At 45.9% G+C, this 17804-nt stretch overlaps 1 protein-coding gene across 1 annotated transcript in view; it reads right to left on the bottom strand.

Moving 5' to 3' along the window:
• CFAP92 (cilia and flagella associated protein 92 (putative)) overlaps positions 1 to 17804 on the bottom strand; it is a 303652-nt gene that overhangs the window by 175253 nt on the left and 110595 nt on the right. The window contains exon 8 of the mRNA XM_073592393.1: positions 16326 to 16436. Within this exon, the coding sequence (XP_073448494.1) occupies positions 16326 to 16436 (111 nt within the window). The remainder of the gene's footprint in view (positions 1 to 16325; positions 16437 to 17804) is intronic.

Here is a 17804-nt window from a genome sequence, read left to right as displayed (position 1 = left end):
TGGCACTGTGGGCACTATTAGGTGGCACTTTTATTGGGCACTGATGAGGCAGATGTGCCTCTTCCACTTGGGGACCGATGTCCCTCACATCCGACCCGGTGATCGGCTTTTTTTTCTACTCGCGCTGTCAGCGTGAGTAAAAAAAAAAAACGATTACCGATCTTTTGTTTACATCATGTGATCAGCTGTCATTGGCTGACAGCTGATCACATGGTAAGGGGCCGGGACCGGCCCCTTACACAGATCGGTGATCAGCCGAGTCTCAGTGACTCGGTGATCACAACGCGCCCGGCGCGCGCCCTGTAGGGCGCGCGCAGGGAGCGTGCACAGGGGAGGACGTCATATGACGTCCTCCCGGGAATGTAGGTCCGCGCTGTAGCCGTCATTTGGCTATAGCGCGGATGCCAGGCGGTTAAAGCCCAAATGAAAAGCTGTCTACCTGTAAGCCATCTCAGAGACATCTCTGACTGAGCTCCAACTGATATGGTGTGGGCTTCTGGATCACATTTCCTGATGATCTAAAGTAAGTGCAAGTTGGTTTACTTAGCATGGGGAGGTAGGTAATTAGAAATAACTAAATTATTTAAATATATAGTTAATCTTTAGGCTTCCTTCAGACCTATGCAGTGCGGTAATGTGGATGTTATCACAACTGTAACACAAAGCACTCTATGCGGTGCATTGTGGTTCAATTAATTTAGAATGGCACCCCAAAATGCACAAGTACTTTAGGTGGCAATGGAATTACACTGTAGCACACCACAATGCATGCACCTTTATTTTCGGTGCTCTCCATTTAAAGAAAAAAATGCAACACATGTTAACTTGTATGCAGTGATGCACCACAATGGAACAGCATAGCATGAAGGAGGCTTTAATATTTTCATCTGCATTGCTGGTCATTTGATGTGTATACTTTGAGGTCTTGGTGGGGGATGGGGGTTGGTGGGCAAAATGGCAGGTAGTATGTGATTTCATTATATTCCAGCTATATAAATCTCAGCTGCTAGATTACATGATTGAGATCTTAACTAATGTGTTTTAAAGTAGACCAAGGTTTAATAAGTTAGATGCTTTTATCAATATAAAAAAGTAATCGCGAGGGGGCGCATGCGCGCGAGCGAAGGAGATGGCTGCCTGATTCCTCCGCTCCGCGCCGTCGGAACCACTACACCGGCCGTATAGCGCACAGACGGAGCGGGGACACAACACAACTACCTCCACGGTCACCGGAATAGCCCTGGACTCTGCTGGTAATGTACCGATCAGGCAAATTAAAACAAAAAACCCGGCAGCCCCAAAAGAACGCCTCAGGCCCTGGCAGAGCTAAATCCAATATGGCGTCCGGACCTCCGGAGTCGGATGACGCCGCTCACATGTCAGATGTGAGCCCAGAGTCTCCCACAGACAGTTTGCAGCAATTCCCTACGGATCTTGTGAGCCCTCTCCCCTTAGACCCTGACAATCTCCTGGCAAAATTTCGCTCTATAGTGAGAGATGAAATTACAGTGGCCTCTCGCAAGCTCTCCTCTGACCTGGTGCGGGGCCTTAAAGAGATAGGCCACCGCACCAATCAATTAGAACAACGTATGGATCTAGCCACGACAGTGCTGGAGGGTCATGAGGAAGAGGTTGATAAACTAACAGCGGAGCTTGAGACCCTGAAAGATAAGCTGGAAGATGCAGAAAACAGGGCCCGTAGGGACAATTTACGCATCCGCGGTATTCCCGAGGTGGTGATGGACCTCCAAGGCACAGCCACTGCTTTCTTTCAGGAATTGGCTCCGGAGATCCCAGTGGACAGGTTAGAGTTTGACCGAATTCACAGATCCCTGGCCCCTAAGCCCACAGATGGCCCCCCGAGAGACATAATCATAAAGTTCCACTACTACCGCACTAAAGAAAAACTCCTACAAGCAGCAAGAGATCAGCAACCCCTCTCCTTCCAAGGAAATCCCCTTCAGCTATTTGCGGATCTGTCTCCGGTCACAATTGCCAGACGGCGTGGCCTCAAACCATACCTGCAAATCTTACAGACCCAAGGGATTAAATACAGATGGGGGTTCCCGTTCAAGCTGACCTTTTCCCACTTGGGCCGTCAATTCCAGGCCACATCCCCAGCAGATTTGAGACGCCATTTTCAGGATCTACAATTGGATCTCCCTTCCTCCCAGGTGACGGCGGCGTCCTCCTCCTCCGGACCGGGACTCCCCAGACCCCCCCGACAAAATTCTCAGCGTTCTCAACCAGGATCCCAGGCTCTCCAAGATCTACAGTCCCAGAGGTTCCACAAGTCCAACAATGGATGAAGGTACTCTATTGCACTTTCTACTGAGATAGCACCTGACCCCCCTCCTTTTTTTTGTGCTGCCTGACCCCGGGCCGTGGTCGATTAATCCCATTTACTTTCTGACTTTTACACCTGGTTCATCCGCGAGTGTTTGGAGCTGAACTTGCGGCTTTTAGTGCACCTTATTTGGTCCTCAGTTTTGGGGATTTAAGTGGACACCCCAATTTGGTCCGCCCCACTAGTGAGATGGCGGTGAGGGGTGAAAGCGGATTCATTTATATTTGGCACAAAGACGCGGACATAGGAAGACGCTCTCAATCATTCCCCCTTTTTTTTTTTTTTTTTTTCTTTTTCTTTTAATTATACATTATTTTTTTTTTTTTTTTTTTTTTTATTATTGTCATTTTTTGGATTCTTACCAACAGAAAGTTTATTGCAGTGTCCAGATATATATATATACGGTATATTTTTTTTTTTCCTTTCTCTTCATTGTTCGACATGGCGAGGGGTGGGCGAGGCCGTTGCTGCGGAGGAGGCCCTTTTGGGTGTCCTGCGGCGACACGGCTAGTGGTTTCCGCGCCCTCCTCTGCCGCCTCCATTTCTTGGGGGCGGTGGGGGGAGGGCGCGGAGGGGGTTAGGTCAATCCCCTTGTGGGAGTGGGGGAGTTGGGTCTTCGGGCCCTCACCCTCGGACCACTGGGGAATAGTTTGTGGTTGAACTTTTGTGTCTGTTTATGCTATGCCAGCACCTGTTTAGTAGACACCTTTGATTCAGTCGTGTTAATTGTTATTACTTTTATTATCTTTATAGTTTTTTTTTTCAATCGCCCTTTGTTTCTGTGCGCAAAACTTTTTAAACAATTATAATATTATATGTTAGGCTGGTGGTCCCGACGGACAGATGCTCCCCCTAATGAGTCGGTGCTTGACAGAGACGATCGTCTCTGTCAACGTCCTACTCGAACGTGGGTCTTACAACCCACAAATTAAAGCAATTAAGATATTATTGCTTACTCTGCTTCAAGCTCTTCTTACTACATTTATCCTACTTGCCTTATTTTCTTTCTACTGTCCTTTTCTTGTCCCTTCCCCTTTCCCCTCCCCACCCGGGTCCGTGGGGTGTCCGGTTGAGAACCAAGATAGGAAACCCCCCTGGTTTTATGTCTCTTAATTGGCTTTCCCTGAATGTTCAGGGTATGAATTCCCCCCAAAAGAGGGTTAAGATCTTCAAATACCTCAAGCAACAAAAAATTGATATAGCTTGCTTGCAAGAGACCCATTTCTCTTCCACTTCCTGCCCAAAATATTTTGCAGCACATTACCCGCAGGTTTTCCTGGCCAATGCTTCCACTAAACACAGGGGTGTCCTGATTGCTATAAGTAAAACGGTTCCATTTATTTGCAGTAAACAAATAGCTGACCCAAATGGCAGGTACCTACTTCTCCAGGGCACTGTTCAAGATAACGAAGTGACAGTCTTGACTTACTATGCCCCGAACGTAAATTCAGGGCCCTTTCTCTCCCATGTCTGCTCCCTGGTACGATCCCACCAAAGAGGCACCCTCCTGATGGCAGGGGACTCTAATGTAACTCTAAATCCCCCTCTTGATAAATATCCACCGGACCATAAATCCCCTTCCCGGGCCGCCAAATCTTTTTCACAGTCCCTACAAAATCATGATTTAATAGATATATGGCGTGAGCTTCACCCTCTGGGTAGGGACTACACTCACTATTCTCATCCCCATCATCTGCATTCTAGGATTGACCATATGCTTGTTCTTCGCAAACACCTTCCCTTAATAGAATCAATCTCAATCCTCACAGTCCCTTGGTCAGATCATGACCCCATCTTGACGGTCTGTCACTCTCTTATAAGCAAACCACAATTTTCTCCCTGGGTGATGAATGATTCTCTTTTATCATACAAGGAGATCCTTACTGACATTCATACAGCTTCCGTTGAATATTTTAGAATTAATACAGGCACAGTATCATCCCCAGTCACACTCTGGGAAGCATACAAAGCTGTTCTTCGGGGCCACGTAATCCGTATAGCATCTAGACGTAAGAGAGAGAGGGCAAAAATTCGACGTGATCTCGAATTACAACTAGAGGTTGCGTCCACATCTTTCAAACAATCACCTACCCCGGCTAACCGCACACTCTTAGATAAGGCTCGCACAGAACTAGATCTATGCTTAACGGAGGAGGCAGAAAGGACATTGCGTTGGGCCCGACAGAACTGGTATATTAAAGCGAATAAACCTAACGCAATGCTAGCTAAGAGAGTACGTACCTTTACTCCAAAATTTTCCCCCATTACCCTTCGCACCCGCAATAACATTCTAACTGGCAACCCCCAGCGAGTCCTGGAAGAATTCAGGTATCGCCTTACAAAACTTTACTCAGAACCAGACCATCTTTCCACGCAAGGTCTTGATTCCTTTCTCACAAACTTATCCCTACCTTCTTTATCTGAAACCCATAAAGCCCTGATGGACCGTGATATTCAGGTCTCGGAAGTTCTTCAGTGTATAAAGGAGTTGAAAGTGGGTAAAAGACCTGGTCCAGACGGCTTTACAGCCCTTTATTATCGGAAAATGGCAGAAGTCGTGGCCCCCTATTTAACTAAGATGTATAACTCTGTTAAAAATGGTAGTACTTTTACGTCCAATCTCCTGACGGCCAATATTGTCATGATACCAAAACCCGACAAGGATCATTCATCCTGGGCTAATTTCCGCCCAATATCCCTAATTAATATCGACATGAAAATTTTAACAAAGATTCTAGCCACCCGCCTCAATTCCTTCCTCCCACGTTTAATAAAAAAAGATCAGGTAGGCTTTGTTCCAAGGAGGCAGGCAGGTGATGCTATTAGGCGTCTTTTGCAAATACAACATATTGCTCATAACAGGTCCCTAGAAACAATGTTTTTGTCACTAGACATTAACAAAGCTTTTGACACACTGTCATGGCCCTACCTAACACAAACACTTAGACATTTTGGATTCGGCACTTCTTTTATGAGTTGGGTCTCGGCTATTTATAATTCCCCCCAAGCCAAAGTGAAGTACTACGGGTTTGAATCAAATACCTTCCCCATCAGAAGGGGCACACGTCAGGGATGCCCGTTGTCCCCATTATTATTCATTTTAGCGCTCGAACCCTTGGCGGAAGCCATTAGATCCCATCCGGATATTGCAGGCGTGGAGATAGCAGGAACCTCACACAAACTGTCAATGTTTGCGGATGACATTCTACTCACCATAACTAAGCCGAGACTCACTCTGCCTAATTTACTAGCACTTCTGGACTCCTTTGCTACCTTGTCGGGCCTATCTGTCAACCCCGCTAAATCTAAGGCTATGTCGATAAATCTCCCGCCCACTGAAGTAACGTCCCTTAAGTCACACTTCTCTTTCCATTGGTTGACCTCGTTACCCTATTTAGGTATTCGTCTTACCCCAAATTATTCAGGCCTATATCAAGCTAACTTCCCTTTACTGTTTAATAAACTTGCAGGTATGCTCTCCTCATGGTCTAATCTTCCATTATCTTGGTTTGGTAGGATTGCTACCATCCGTATGTCTTATCTCCCAAAATTACTTTATTATTTTAGGGTTTTACCGGTTCAGGTCCCCTCTCATATACTCCGTATCCATCAGCGCAAAATCATGCAGTTCATATGGGGCTCCAAGAAACCTAGAATTAAGAAGCAGGTGCTTTTTGCGCGTAAGATTAATGGCGGTCTATCAGTTCCCAACCTACAGGCATATTACACAGCAGCAGCTATAGCACCATTATCCCATCTCCATGAGAAACAACAAATGCCGCTATGGGTCACGATGGACATGGTAGACTCACACCCGATACCTCTAGCCTCCCTTCCATGGCTTCCTCAGGCATGTCGCCCAAATAATATAGGTCCATGCCTGGCACATTCAATACGGTTGTGGGACTCAGTCAAATACTCAGCAGGACTCATCTCCCCACATCTTCCTTTACTTTCTTTTCTTCACTGTCCATTGTTCCCACCAGGAACTGACAATCCACAGCAATTCCGGTGGTGGTCTGAAAATGGTTTCACGGATGTCCACTCCCTACTTTCCCCAACTAGAATTATAACATTCGCAGCCTTACGCTCTTCTCATGATATCCCTCTCAGAGAGCATTTTAGATACACGCAAATAAGACATTTTCTCCAATCCCTCACAAAATCACAAACTACCCCTTACATGTTAACCCCATTTGAAAGTCTATGCAGATCTAGGCCCCAATCCTCGGGTCTGATTTCAATGATTTATGCAGCCATTATTGGCTCCACAAAACCGCCCTTAAGACCTTATCATCTCCAGTGGGAGGCAGAACTGGGAAAAAGATTGGACCCGGAGGATTGGCAGGTCATGACTGTCGCTTTGTCCAAAAGCTCTAGGAATGTTCTTTTTTTGGAGAATGCATACAAAGTACTATACAGATGGTACTATACTCCAGCCAGACTGGCGAGTTTCATTCCATCATATTCCCCTTTATGCTTCCGTGGATGTAGGCAAGAGGGCACGATGTCACACATTTGGTGGGGTTGTCCCAGGGTATGCAGACTGTGGATTAGGGTTTATGCACTCCTTCGAAGCCTTTTCAACACCAATATAAAAAGGGACCCATTTGAGGCCATCCTGGGAAAACCAATTACTGAACTGTTGAGACCAGAACGCCAACTGGCATCCCATATATTTACTGCAACTAAATTAACTATCGCAAAAGCCTGGAAAACCCCAATTCTCAGTTTTGAAGCGGTAAAAAACCGCGTTAATGACATCATGGTCAATGAAAAACTAACTGCAATATTATCAGATAAGCACGATAAATTTCTTCGGACATGGCAGCCATGGGTGAATTATGCACATCCCTCCAGATTTGATTCAATGCTACTTTCACTGTAATGGGTTTCCACCCCTTCACCCCGCGGACCCCCCCTCCCCTCTACTACTTTTCCTCTTATCCTCTCCTTTGTTTCCCCCCTATCTTTTCTACTCTATAAACCTACTATAGCTCCTCTATGCTCTTTTCTGCTCTAACATTCTCTGGCTCCCTTTTCTTCTCTTTTTTTTTTTTTTTTTTTCTCAGTCTCTGACCCATGGGCTTACTCCTGTCTGGGACAGAGTACAAGATGACATTATATTATGAGCACATATTACCACCTTAGAGTATTGTTCATCACTTTATGATTAGATAATACGTTTATTTGTGTATCATACAATACACCACTATACATATAGCTATTGTTATGTAATTTGAGCCTATTCGTTAAGCCTATGTAAGCAAGCAATGCATTATGTTCACTTATGTGTTCTCTTTGTCACTGTATAACTAATGGTCTTTCTATTCAATAAAACCTTTTGTACAGAAAAAAGTAATTGCGTAAGGGGCGTGGCCTAGCAGAGGACCGAGATGGCTGCCTGATCAGCGCACTCCAGCATCTAGGGCTAGCAATACAGCTTCCATCAGCGGAACAACAGTGATCTATCGGCGAGGAGATAGCCGAGAGAAGCAGCTCCGCCGCCCGCTCCCAGGCGGAACAAGCCACGCAGCTGAGCCGGACCATTCCGTTGATATTCCGGCCCCAGAATGCGGCCGCACAGGCTTTCATAGAAGAGAGTAATCACCGCTCCAGAAGCATTAAACAGACAATGGTCAATCTTTCTCGGTTCGGAGGTCGTAGGTGCTGGCTATTGCTAGTAGAGATGAACAGGAATGAATTCTGGACAGCCGCACTCATAGATTTGCCTTGTTTATTTAGAAAATGCACATCAATTTCAGAGTAACAGCAGGCAGGAAAAGAGCTACACACAGGCTTTCACACAGGCCTCAACTCAGCTTCCAAGCCACGATGCTGTGAGTCACCCCACCCAGCCCAGCATCCTCAATCCCGGGGGACAACTGAACGGTGCCTGGTATGCTACACAGCCATCCGCACTTCTTAGCATGGCAGACCTGCAGTTAGTGGCACTGGATATAAAAAATACCCTGACCGCCGCCATATCAGACCTCAAAACTGACCTTAAAGTGGTAGCCTCCTGCCTAGACTGTGGAATCAGTGGCCATGATGCATGGCACGGCCATAAGACAGGTACAGCAGGTCACTGACACGCATGCACAGCACCTCATTGAGATGCACCGCCACATCGAAGACCTGGACAATAGGGGGCGCAGATGCAATTTGCGCTTCAGGGGGATCCCGGAAACTATAGATAACTCTCAATTGCAACCAGCGGTGTGGGCAATCTGCAATGCCCTCCTTGGCAGACCCCCAGATGCCCCCATAGAAATGGAGAGATGCCACAGGGCCCTTAGGCCCAGAGCTTGAGAGGGGGACCCTCCCAGGGACACAGTGTGCTGCCTAGTCAGCTACACCCAGAAGGAAGACATATTACGGCTAGCCCGTAACCACGGGCAACTGCAGCATGAATGCTCAACCATACAAATCTTCCAGGATCTATCGGCCATCACACTACAACACAGAAGAGAGCTCCGCAGCATTCTCAACGTTTTGCGAGACAGACACATTATGTATCACCGGAAATAACCATTCTGTCTGACAGCGACGGAGGAAACCGCACAGCTCTCCTGCGTATGCCAATGGATCTACGTGCTTTTTGTGACACCCTGGGTATCCCAGTGCTTGCTGTACCTGAATGGTACAGCTCGTTCATGCAGCCTGAACCCTGGATCTCCACATCAAGGATCGACCCCTCACTCGCAACACAACCGCCAGAGGCGCCACAGATCTTCCTCAACTCACCGAGGAGAAACGCAGATGAGATCACGGACCGTGATCCGAGATCCTCACCCTCGGCTCATCGGAAGGCCTCACGTTGAGCCCATGCCGCCGATTCTGTGAGTAGCTCCGCACTCTGCACACTCAGTTGGCATGTTTGCCGCTACCTACAGTTTCTATGTACTCCCCGGTTACCCTTTACTGAGACTCCTGCAGATGCTCGAGTGTTTATAATGTCCTGCAGACAGCTTTCAGGCCGGGTTCTGAAGTTATGCACATGGAGCTACTTGCTGAAATACTGCTCACTGCCCCTAACTTGCATACGGTTACCTCCTGAAGAATGCTTTCCTCTCATTAGCCTCTAAAACGTTTCTATCCCCGAGAGGCCCTTCTGCCATTGATGCTATGCAGCTCTGTGTTTTGTTATTTTCTCTTTTGTTTTTTCCCCTTTTTTTGCTCTCCCTCAGGCCCGGACTGCAAGATGAAGAACCACATAGGAAACCTCCTCGGCCTCAGGGATAGAACTACGGCTCATGGGCCCTATTCAGGTTTTCTAATTCTATTTGTAACCCTTTTACCAGCTGAACCCAACCTAAAGACTGCACTTTCAAGTAAGCTAACGTTGCTGTGATAGATGTTGTGCTCTGCAGTTATGCCTCACCAATATCTAGGCATGGTGAGTAGCACTTGAACCCCTTGCAACGCTGACGTGTAACATTCGTTCCAATGTGTTTGACAATGATGTGATGATGTTTCCTGCATGCAGGGTCTGCAACTACTGACTGCTTCCCGTGACCTATGACAAATCGCAGGCCTAGGGAATCAATCAATGGAAAGAAAGGTCTTCCTTGAAAATTAGCAGCTTGTCGGGACCCTGCAGGGGGGGATGTCATGGCCTCGCATAAAGACCATCTATGGCCCTACGCTACCCACCCCTGATTAAAGGGTGCTGGTTTGCGGGAGGACAACTGACCCCCCATGCTCCTATTGGCCCTGACATCTCTGACTGCAGCATCCTCATAACGATACCCAGATGGGTGAGTTCAACTTCTGGTTTCTTCCAGCCCAATGACTCGCTATACTATGTAATTGTTACCCATGCAAGTCATGGGTGAAAGGAAGCGGAACTTCGGACAAAGGATTATCCGCATAGACCCTGGCCTAAGGGTGTTGAGGTCATTATGCTTTAACACACACTTCTCATTTGAGGAACCCAGCGAGACACAGATCCTAACGCAGTCCGAACTTCTTGTCTATTCTACTTACAGAATGCTCCTTTTGCCCTCAAACCTAAACTTGGGAGACTGGCAACAAGTCCTATACTTACTAGAGAGATCACCTCTCTGACCCTCCTCATTGTTATTTTTGCTAGCTGTAGCTGTTCTACACGTTATTACTTTATTAAGTGTTAGCCCTCGTTTGTCGATACTGCTTATACTCCGATGCTAGACTCCTATCCCAACTCAGAGTGGCAGGTTCCCCTTTGAAAAATTTACAGCTAACCCTCCCTTTATCCCAACTTTACCCCTATCCTGTCCAACTAGGTGGAGTAGCAGGCTGTCTCCACCTCTGGAAATCAAGTTGTGATCCTCTTACCTCGTTCTTTTTACTTCTTTCTCTCCCTCCCCCTTTCCCCCCCCCCCCCCCCCATTATATTTTTTTTCTCTTTTTTCTTTCCTTCTCCTCCCTTCTTTCCTTCCCTCCCACACCTCCTTCACTACCCTCTCCAGCTCCACGTAACCCTGGTTATCCGCGGATAGGATTATCCCAATCTATCCACTATACAACGTAGAACATGTTGCTCAAGCCAACACGCTCAGCTCCCCTCTCTCTTAAAATGTATACTCTTAATGCTAAAGGATTGAACATCCCAGAAAAATGCAGCAGTGTCCTTGCAGAAGCACACTGACCTAGGGCTGAAATCATTTTTATCCAAGAAACATACTTTAAATCTACCGACCAATATCCCACAGCTTATCATGCCACCTGCCAGGACTCTAAGACTAAGGGAGTCTCCATACTGCTCTCTAAAACATTACCCTTTGACGTTAAGGACCAGATGCTAGATCCGGAAAGCAGATTCATCTTCCTGAAGGGTTTATGGAGAAACAGGCCGGTGACGTTAGCCAACATTTACTGCCCCAACTCCGGGCAAGTCAGATTTATGCGGGAGGTCGCTTTGAAAGTCACACTTTTTCACACAGGCCTCCTAATCTTAGGAGGTGATTTCAATGTACCTCTAGACCCCCTAACAGATACCTCAACTGGTACTTCCCCCCTTCCATACTCTGCCCTACGCCAAATGAAATTCCAGTTTGCATCCCTGACTTTACATGATACCTGGAGAACCCTCTATCTCTATCCCCGAGACTACACCCCCCCCCCCCCCCCCCACACACACACACACAATAGGTATTCAAGATTGGACTACCTATTTGTGACACAGGCCGACCTACCATATTTTCATAGCAACGCTATTGAGAGCATGACATTATCTGACCATCACCCTATCACCACTACCCTACGATTTCCCAAGGTAATCACCTCCACCAAAACTTGGAAACTAGATGCGTCTCTTCTTGCGGACCCTGGAGACTTAGCAAATCTTAGACAGGAGCTGGGGGCCTTCTTCCTCCACAATGACACACTGGATGTTTCCCCCATGATACAATGGAAGGCTCATAAATGTGTCATTAGATGCCAGTTGCTTTCAGCCTCAGCGCGGAGAAAGAAGGAACGCCAAGCTCTGGAACTAGCACTGTCCGATAAAATACGTACTCTGGAGGCCCAGCACAAACGCACACTAGCACCTGCAACATCGCAGGAGTTGACGGAAACACGCTCCCTTCTACTAGAAGAACCTTTCAAAAGGGCACACCAGCGTATTATCTTAACTCAAAAGCTGTTCTATGAACAGAGTAACAAGCCAGGTAGGTTATTAGCTAGAGCCACTCAACAACGTTAATTAGCCTCCACGATCCATCACATTGTGGACCCCTCTGGTAGGACATATACTAAAAACGAGGACATTGCTCACCAATTCCATTCCTTCTACAGTAATTTATACAACCTGCGTTCGGGAGACACGGATTATACTGCGCGGTTGAACTGTCAGGAATTGATTAAAGACTTACTGAGTAAATATAGTCCCTCTACCTTGTCGGCAGATGACGCCCAGGCCCTAGAGGCTCCCTTGACAGTAGAGGAATTTGTAGAGGCACTTAAATCCACAAAACCAGGCAAAAGTCCAGGCCCGGACGGCTATACGGCCCTATATTATAAGACCTTCTCAGACATTCTGGTGCCACACTTTTTCAAAGCATTTAATTCACTCCCCACCGCTCCCTGCAGGTCAGACAGACTCCTGAAAGCTTATATTTCTGTTATTCCTAAGGAAGGGAAAGAGCCCAACAATGATGCTAGCTATCGCCCAATCTCCCTCCTTAATGTGCACATCAAGGTTTTTGCCAAAATTTTGGCAAATTGCTTGTCTCACTACATCCCGACGGGTGGGACTGGACCAAGTACGATTTGTCCCTGGAAGAGAAGCTAGGGACAACACCATTAAGGCCCTGAACCTGCATGCCTGGCTTACCTCCTCTCAACAGGAGGGCTTCTTTCTGGCAATGGAAGCGGAGAAGGCGTTCGACAAAGTGGCTTGGGACTACATGGATGCCATCTTGAACTCGCTGGGGCTTAGACCCCGTATACGGGCTTTGATCCTATCATTATATGCTAACCCCAGGGCTCGAGTTAAGGTCAATGGTCATCTGTCAGACGCCTTTCCCATCTATAATGGAACCAAACAGGGGTGCCCCCTTTCCCCCTTGCTTTATATACTAACGTTGCATACGAACCAATGCAGATATCAAGGGAATCCAGATACGGGAATGGGAATTTAAAATTGCAGCTTTTGCGGACGATGTCCTACTTTTTCTCCCCTCACCGCTAACATCTCTGTCAAACCTCCTTCATACGCTGGGACACTTTAAACTCCTATCTAACCTAAAAATAAACTATTCCAAATCATTTGCGTTAAATATAACGAAACTAGCCAAGCAATGTCAACACAATTTCCCCTTTCAATGGAAAACACGAGCCATAGCCTACCTGGGCATTCAACTCCCTGCTGATTTAACAGAAGACACAGCAGAAACTTTCAGATGGAACTACATAATATACGCCAAGATCTCCAAAAATGGGATAATTCAACTATTTCCTGGTTTAGACGAACGTCCATTCTTAAAATGACGATCCTGCCCCGGCTGCTATATAAACCGCAAACAGTACCTGTTCACTTACCACCCTTCCTCTTTGGACTTTATAAGTCCATATGTAGGACCTTCCTTTGGTGTAAGAAACCCCCACGGATAAGCTGGGCGAAATTGGTGCTTCCAAAAGCGAGTGGAGGAATTGGTCTTCCTCTGTCTCTTTAGAATATCTGGTGAGGAACTCAGATCTATGTCATGCTCCCTGGCTCTCTAGAAGACACATTTCTCCATAAGCCTCAACCCATCCCCTGGTAGGAGCCACCCTACACGAATTTGATAGGGCATGCACTATACATGCAGTTTCAGCTAAACTCTGCCCCATCCCTCCAGTGAAAGGTAACCCAGACTTTCCTCCAGGATTATCAGGTGCCTTCCTGAAAGCCGAGTGGCCACACACGGAAATGTTAGCTAAACACTTTTTCCAAAGAGGCCGCTTCCTACGACAAACTGATCTTGCAAAGCTCTCTAATACCTTCTGATCCTATATCCAGCTTAAATATCTCTTAGCTGACCCGTCCCGCAAACAAGGTTTTACAAAACTCCCCACAAGCATGGAGTCGCTCTGCACTCATTTGGCCCCCCAATGTCATGTCATCTCCATGCTCTATCTGTCGTTATTCGAAGAACCCTCCACACGCTTGCACTTGGAACGTTCCTACTGGGAATCTGCCCTGGGCTCTGAGGATAGACGAGCAGAGCTGGGACCGCATCCACTTTTACATCCATAAAGGGTCCCTGAATGTATCTGTTCAGGAGAATGGATAAAAACTGAAAATTCACTGGTATAGAACACCGGACCTGATACATAAATTCTCCCCCTCTGTCTCTGACCTCTGCTGGCGGTGTGGTACAGAGCCGGGCACATTCCTCCATATAGGGGTGGGATTGCCCGACACTCCATCCATTCTGGCGCAAAGTACACGACCTGACAAAACAAGTATCACTACTCCCGCTGGACTTCTGCCCTGCACAATATCTCTTACATCTAGCTAAACTTCCTAAAAAACAATACCATAAGTCAGTTGCCATGCACATGATTAACGCTGCAAGGATGTGTATACCGACCCATTGGCGGTCCACATCCTCGCCTTCCACCCCTGAATGGCTTAACAGAATAAACCGAGTCGCTGAGATGGAGGAGCTGATATATAACGCCTTGGATAATATCTTCAAATTCACGACCACCTGGGAAACCTGGATAACCTTCAAAAGATCCCATTCATATCAAGACCTTAGGAACACTTCAAACTAACTCCTAACCGGGGTGATTCCACCCCTGCCTTTGAAGCCAAATTCAGATTCAAGCCCAGCTGTGACACATCTTAGGATAATGAACACTAGAAGCTGGAGAGGGTAGCTGGTGCTGACCTCACCCCCTCTCCTCATCTGCATTCCCCTTTTTTCACCCAGTTTCTCCCCTTTCTCGCCCCCCCCCCCCCTCTCTCTTCTTATTCTACCCCCCTTTCCCTTTTTTTTTCTGTCCCCCTTTTTCCTTTTCTTCCTCATGTACTCCTCTCTCTCCACTTTTTTTCCCTTTTCCTCTCTTATATCTCCCTTTGAAGATACACGCTCCTAAACATCGTAGCCACGTCTGACTATCTGTTCACAGTCTAGTGATGTTTAGCTCTGTTACAGCATGTCTCTATTTGACTAATTTGTATCATATGTGTATTACTAATATAGGCTAACTGAGCCATGACTGTACATGCTAAGTTTGTATTTTCTCAATAAAATGTTTATGCAAAAAAAAAAAGTAATCATGTAATATATTAACCACTTGCCACTCAGGCCAATTCTGACATTTCTCACATATATGAAAAAAATCAGTATTTTTTTTTTTTTTGCTAGAAAATAACTTAGAAAATAACTTAGAACCTCCAAACATTATATGGGGAATATAATGGTGAGCGTTGCAATTGTTTTTATCACGTCGCAGGACATTTGTACAGCGTTTTTTCAAGCACAAATTTTTGGGAGAAAATACACTTTAATGAATTTTAGTAAACACAAACACATTAGAATACCCAATTTTTTGGTAACATACAAAAGATTATGTTACGCTGAGTAAATACATACCAAACATATCTCGCTACTTAATAATCTCTATAGCCAACGCTGTAAAAGCCTTTATGGGTTACCAGGAGGTCTGTCCCTGGAATTAATGCTTTTATGCTATCATACCTCACGTGTGGTGCGATCACCATTTACATATGTGTGCAGGACCTATATTTTTTTTATACTGTGCCTTTAATATTTACCTTTGGCCAGTACATCTTCGGCTTCTCACTGAAGTACACTATATACAGAAGAACCCTATAAACTTTATATGGGGCCAAGAGACTAATCTGTGGGGATGGGGATCTACTGCACATGTACAGGAAAAGCAAGATCCAGACCCAGCATTTGTTAACACTGCTGCAGATCTCTTCTAACCTCCGCGATCCCTTGTACATACCAGCTATCACCTCCTGCCACATAAAGTCCCTTATCATTAAAAACTAATTTGTGACTCTCTTCAGTAGCTCATGTAACATATAGGAGTCACAAATTAGTTATCAGAGATGCAAGACTTCCTATGCTGGAAGTTAATTGCCAATATCAGCAAAGATTGCTGCAGGTTAGAGGAGACCAGCAACACTGTCACTAAATGCAAGGTCTATTCTGGGAGTACAGACTTTGAGATAACCTGAAATGGCTCCAAAACCTGACTGTAGGGTTGACATTTAAATGTAGACCATTGCTATCCACATCAGCCATACCCAGTGTAAAGCACATCCAGAGTGATTCCTGAAGCAAGTGAGTCTGTGTTGCAATGGGACATGGCCTTTAATTTTCTGGCTCCATCAGCTCATACCACCTCTCTACCCCCCAGTTTCTGCTGCAGCTTACACAGGCCCTCTCCTGTCGCCACTGTGCCTGCACTTCCTACTCGCCACTATGCCTGAAACCTCAACACAATAGACAGACAGACAAACTGTACTCACCTGCAAGAAGTGGCATGAAGCTAATACCAAAAGTCAAACACTTTCGATCCATTTGGACTGATCGAATACTTGGGGTTTTTTCAAGCATTTCTGTGAATTGCGGTTTCACAACTAAAATGGAAAAAGATAAAACCCCATCAAAATATGGACAATTCTACCCAGAGATTTCTCTGCATGTATAAAACATACAAAATGCTTTGCATATGTCTAACATAAACACATACGGAACATCAGAGGAGAGGACATACATTGGATATCACACATGCACACAATTTGCTAAACCTAAAACATTGAGCCATTTGGAGCTCAACGTGAACGTCCTAATTGGGTTGGGGCAAGTTAGAAATGATTTTTTATGACCAAATTTCACACTGTGTACAGAATATATCATAGGACAAAGGGAAGATATTCTTAGACTGTTGGGTTAAGTTACACCGCCAGGTGAATGGCATTGGCAAATAGCAAAGCTGTATCCCAGCCCTGCATAGCCCCCTCCCACTCCCAGCCAGCTTTAGGTTTGTAAGCAAGCAATGTAGAAGTGATCATAGACATTGAGGGAAGGGTCCTGTGTCCTGTGATGTACTTCAAGAAAAGGATTTTTACAAGTAAAATAAAATCATGTTGTCTTTATCATCACAGGACAGAGGAAATATCTTACACTATTGGGATGTCAAAAAGCAATCCCATGAGAGGCAGGCAACACAACAAACAATGGCAACGGCTAAACCTGATTGAGGGAAAGACAAAACTCATCCCCCAGAATACTTCCTGGGGTGAAATAAGGAATCCAAAACTCCTGCCCAGCTCGACAGCTGCCATGCAGCGTTGGCAACTTCCAGACCATTAGGAGAAGGGACTTCCCTGATTTCAGTGCCAGACTGGACAACAATCATCACTCCATGGCCATCCTGGTTTTGCTGGTCAGATGCATAGGTAAGCTGTTTGTCCCACGTTATCAGAATGTTAAGTTGCAACAGTCAGGAGTGAAACTAGGCATACTGAACCGCCTCAAAGGAGGATACCATCAATCCCAATAGCCTCATGCAAAAGAAAAATGAGGAGTTAGTCAAGGACTACAGATCCCATACTTAAAATCAAAGGGTCAGACACTTTTCCTGCTAAAGAAAAAAACAAATGCCATGGTTCAAGACTAGGCCCAGATATTCCAAGCAATGTTACGGATCCAATGCTGCATTTTGGAAGTTCAAGATCAAGCCAAAGCTCTGCACCATCTTCTGAGAATTGATAGTCTGTCTGCTGTTACTGCAGAAGCAGGACCAGAATGGAAATGTAAACACCCTTGGTGCTGTGGCAAGGCCACATACTGAAAATGTTGTTCCCCACTACAAAACGCAGATAGTGCTGGTCAGGCAGAAAAATAGGAATGTGCAGGTAGGCATATTTGATGTCCATCCAGAACAAAATTCCACCAAGGCTGTAATCACTGACCAGAAAGATTCCATACAAAGCATCTGGACA

This window comes from Aquarana catesbeiana, linkage group LG07, assembly GCF_042186555.1.
Source record: "Aquarana catesbeiana isolate 2022-GZ linkage group LG07, ASM4218655v1, whole genome shotgun sequence".
NCBI lineage: Eukaryota > Metazoa > Chordata > Amphibia > Anura > Ranidae > Aquarana > Aquarana catesbeiana.
Note: the sequence above shows the minus strand (reverse complement) of the source record. Positions and strands in the feature narration are given on the sequence as shown.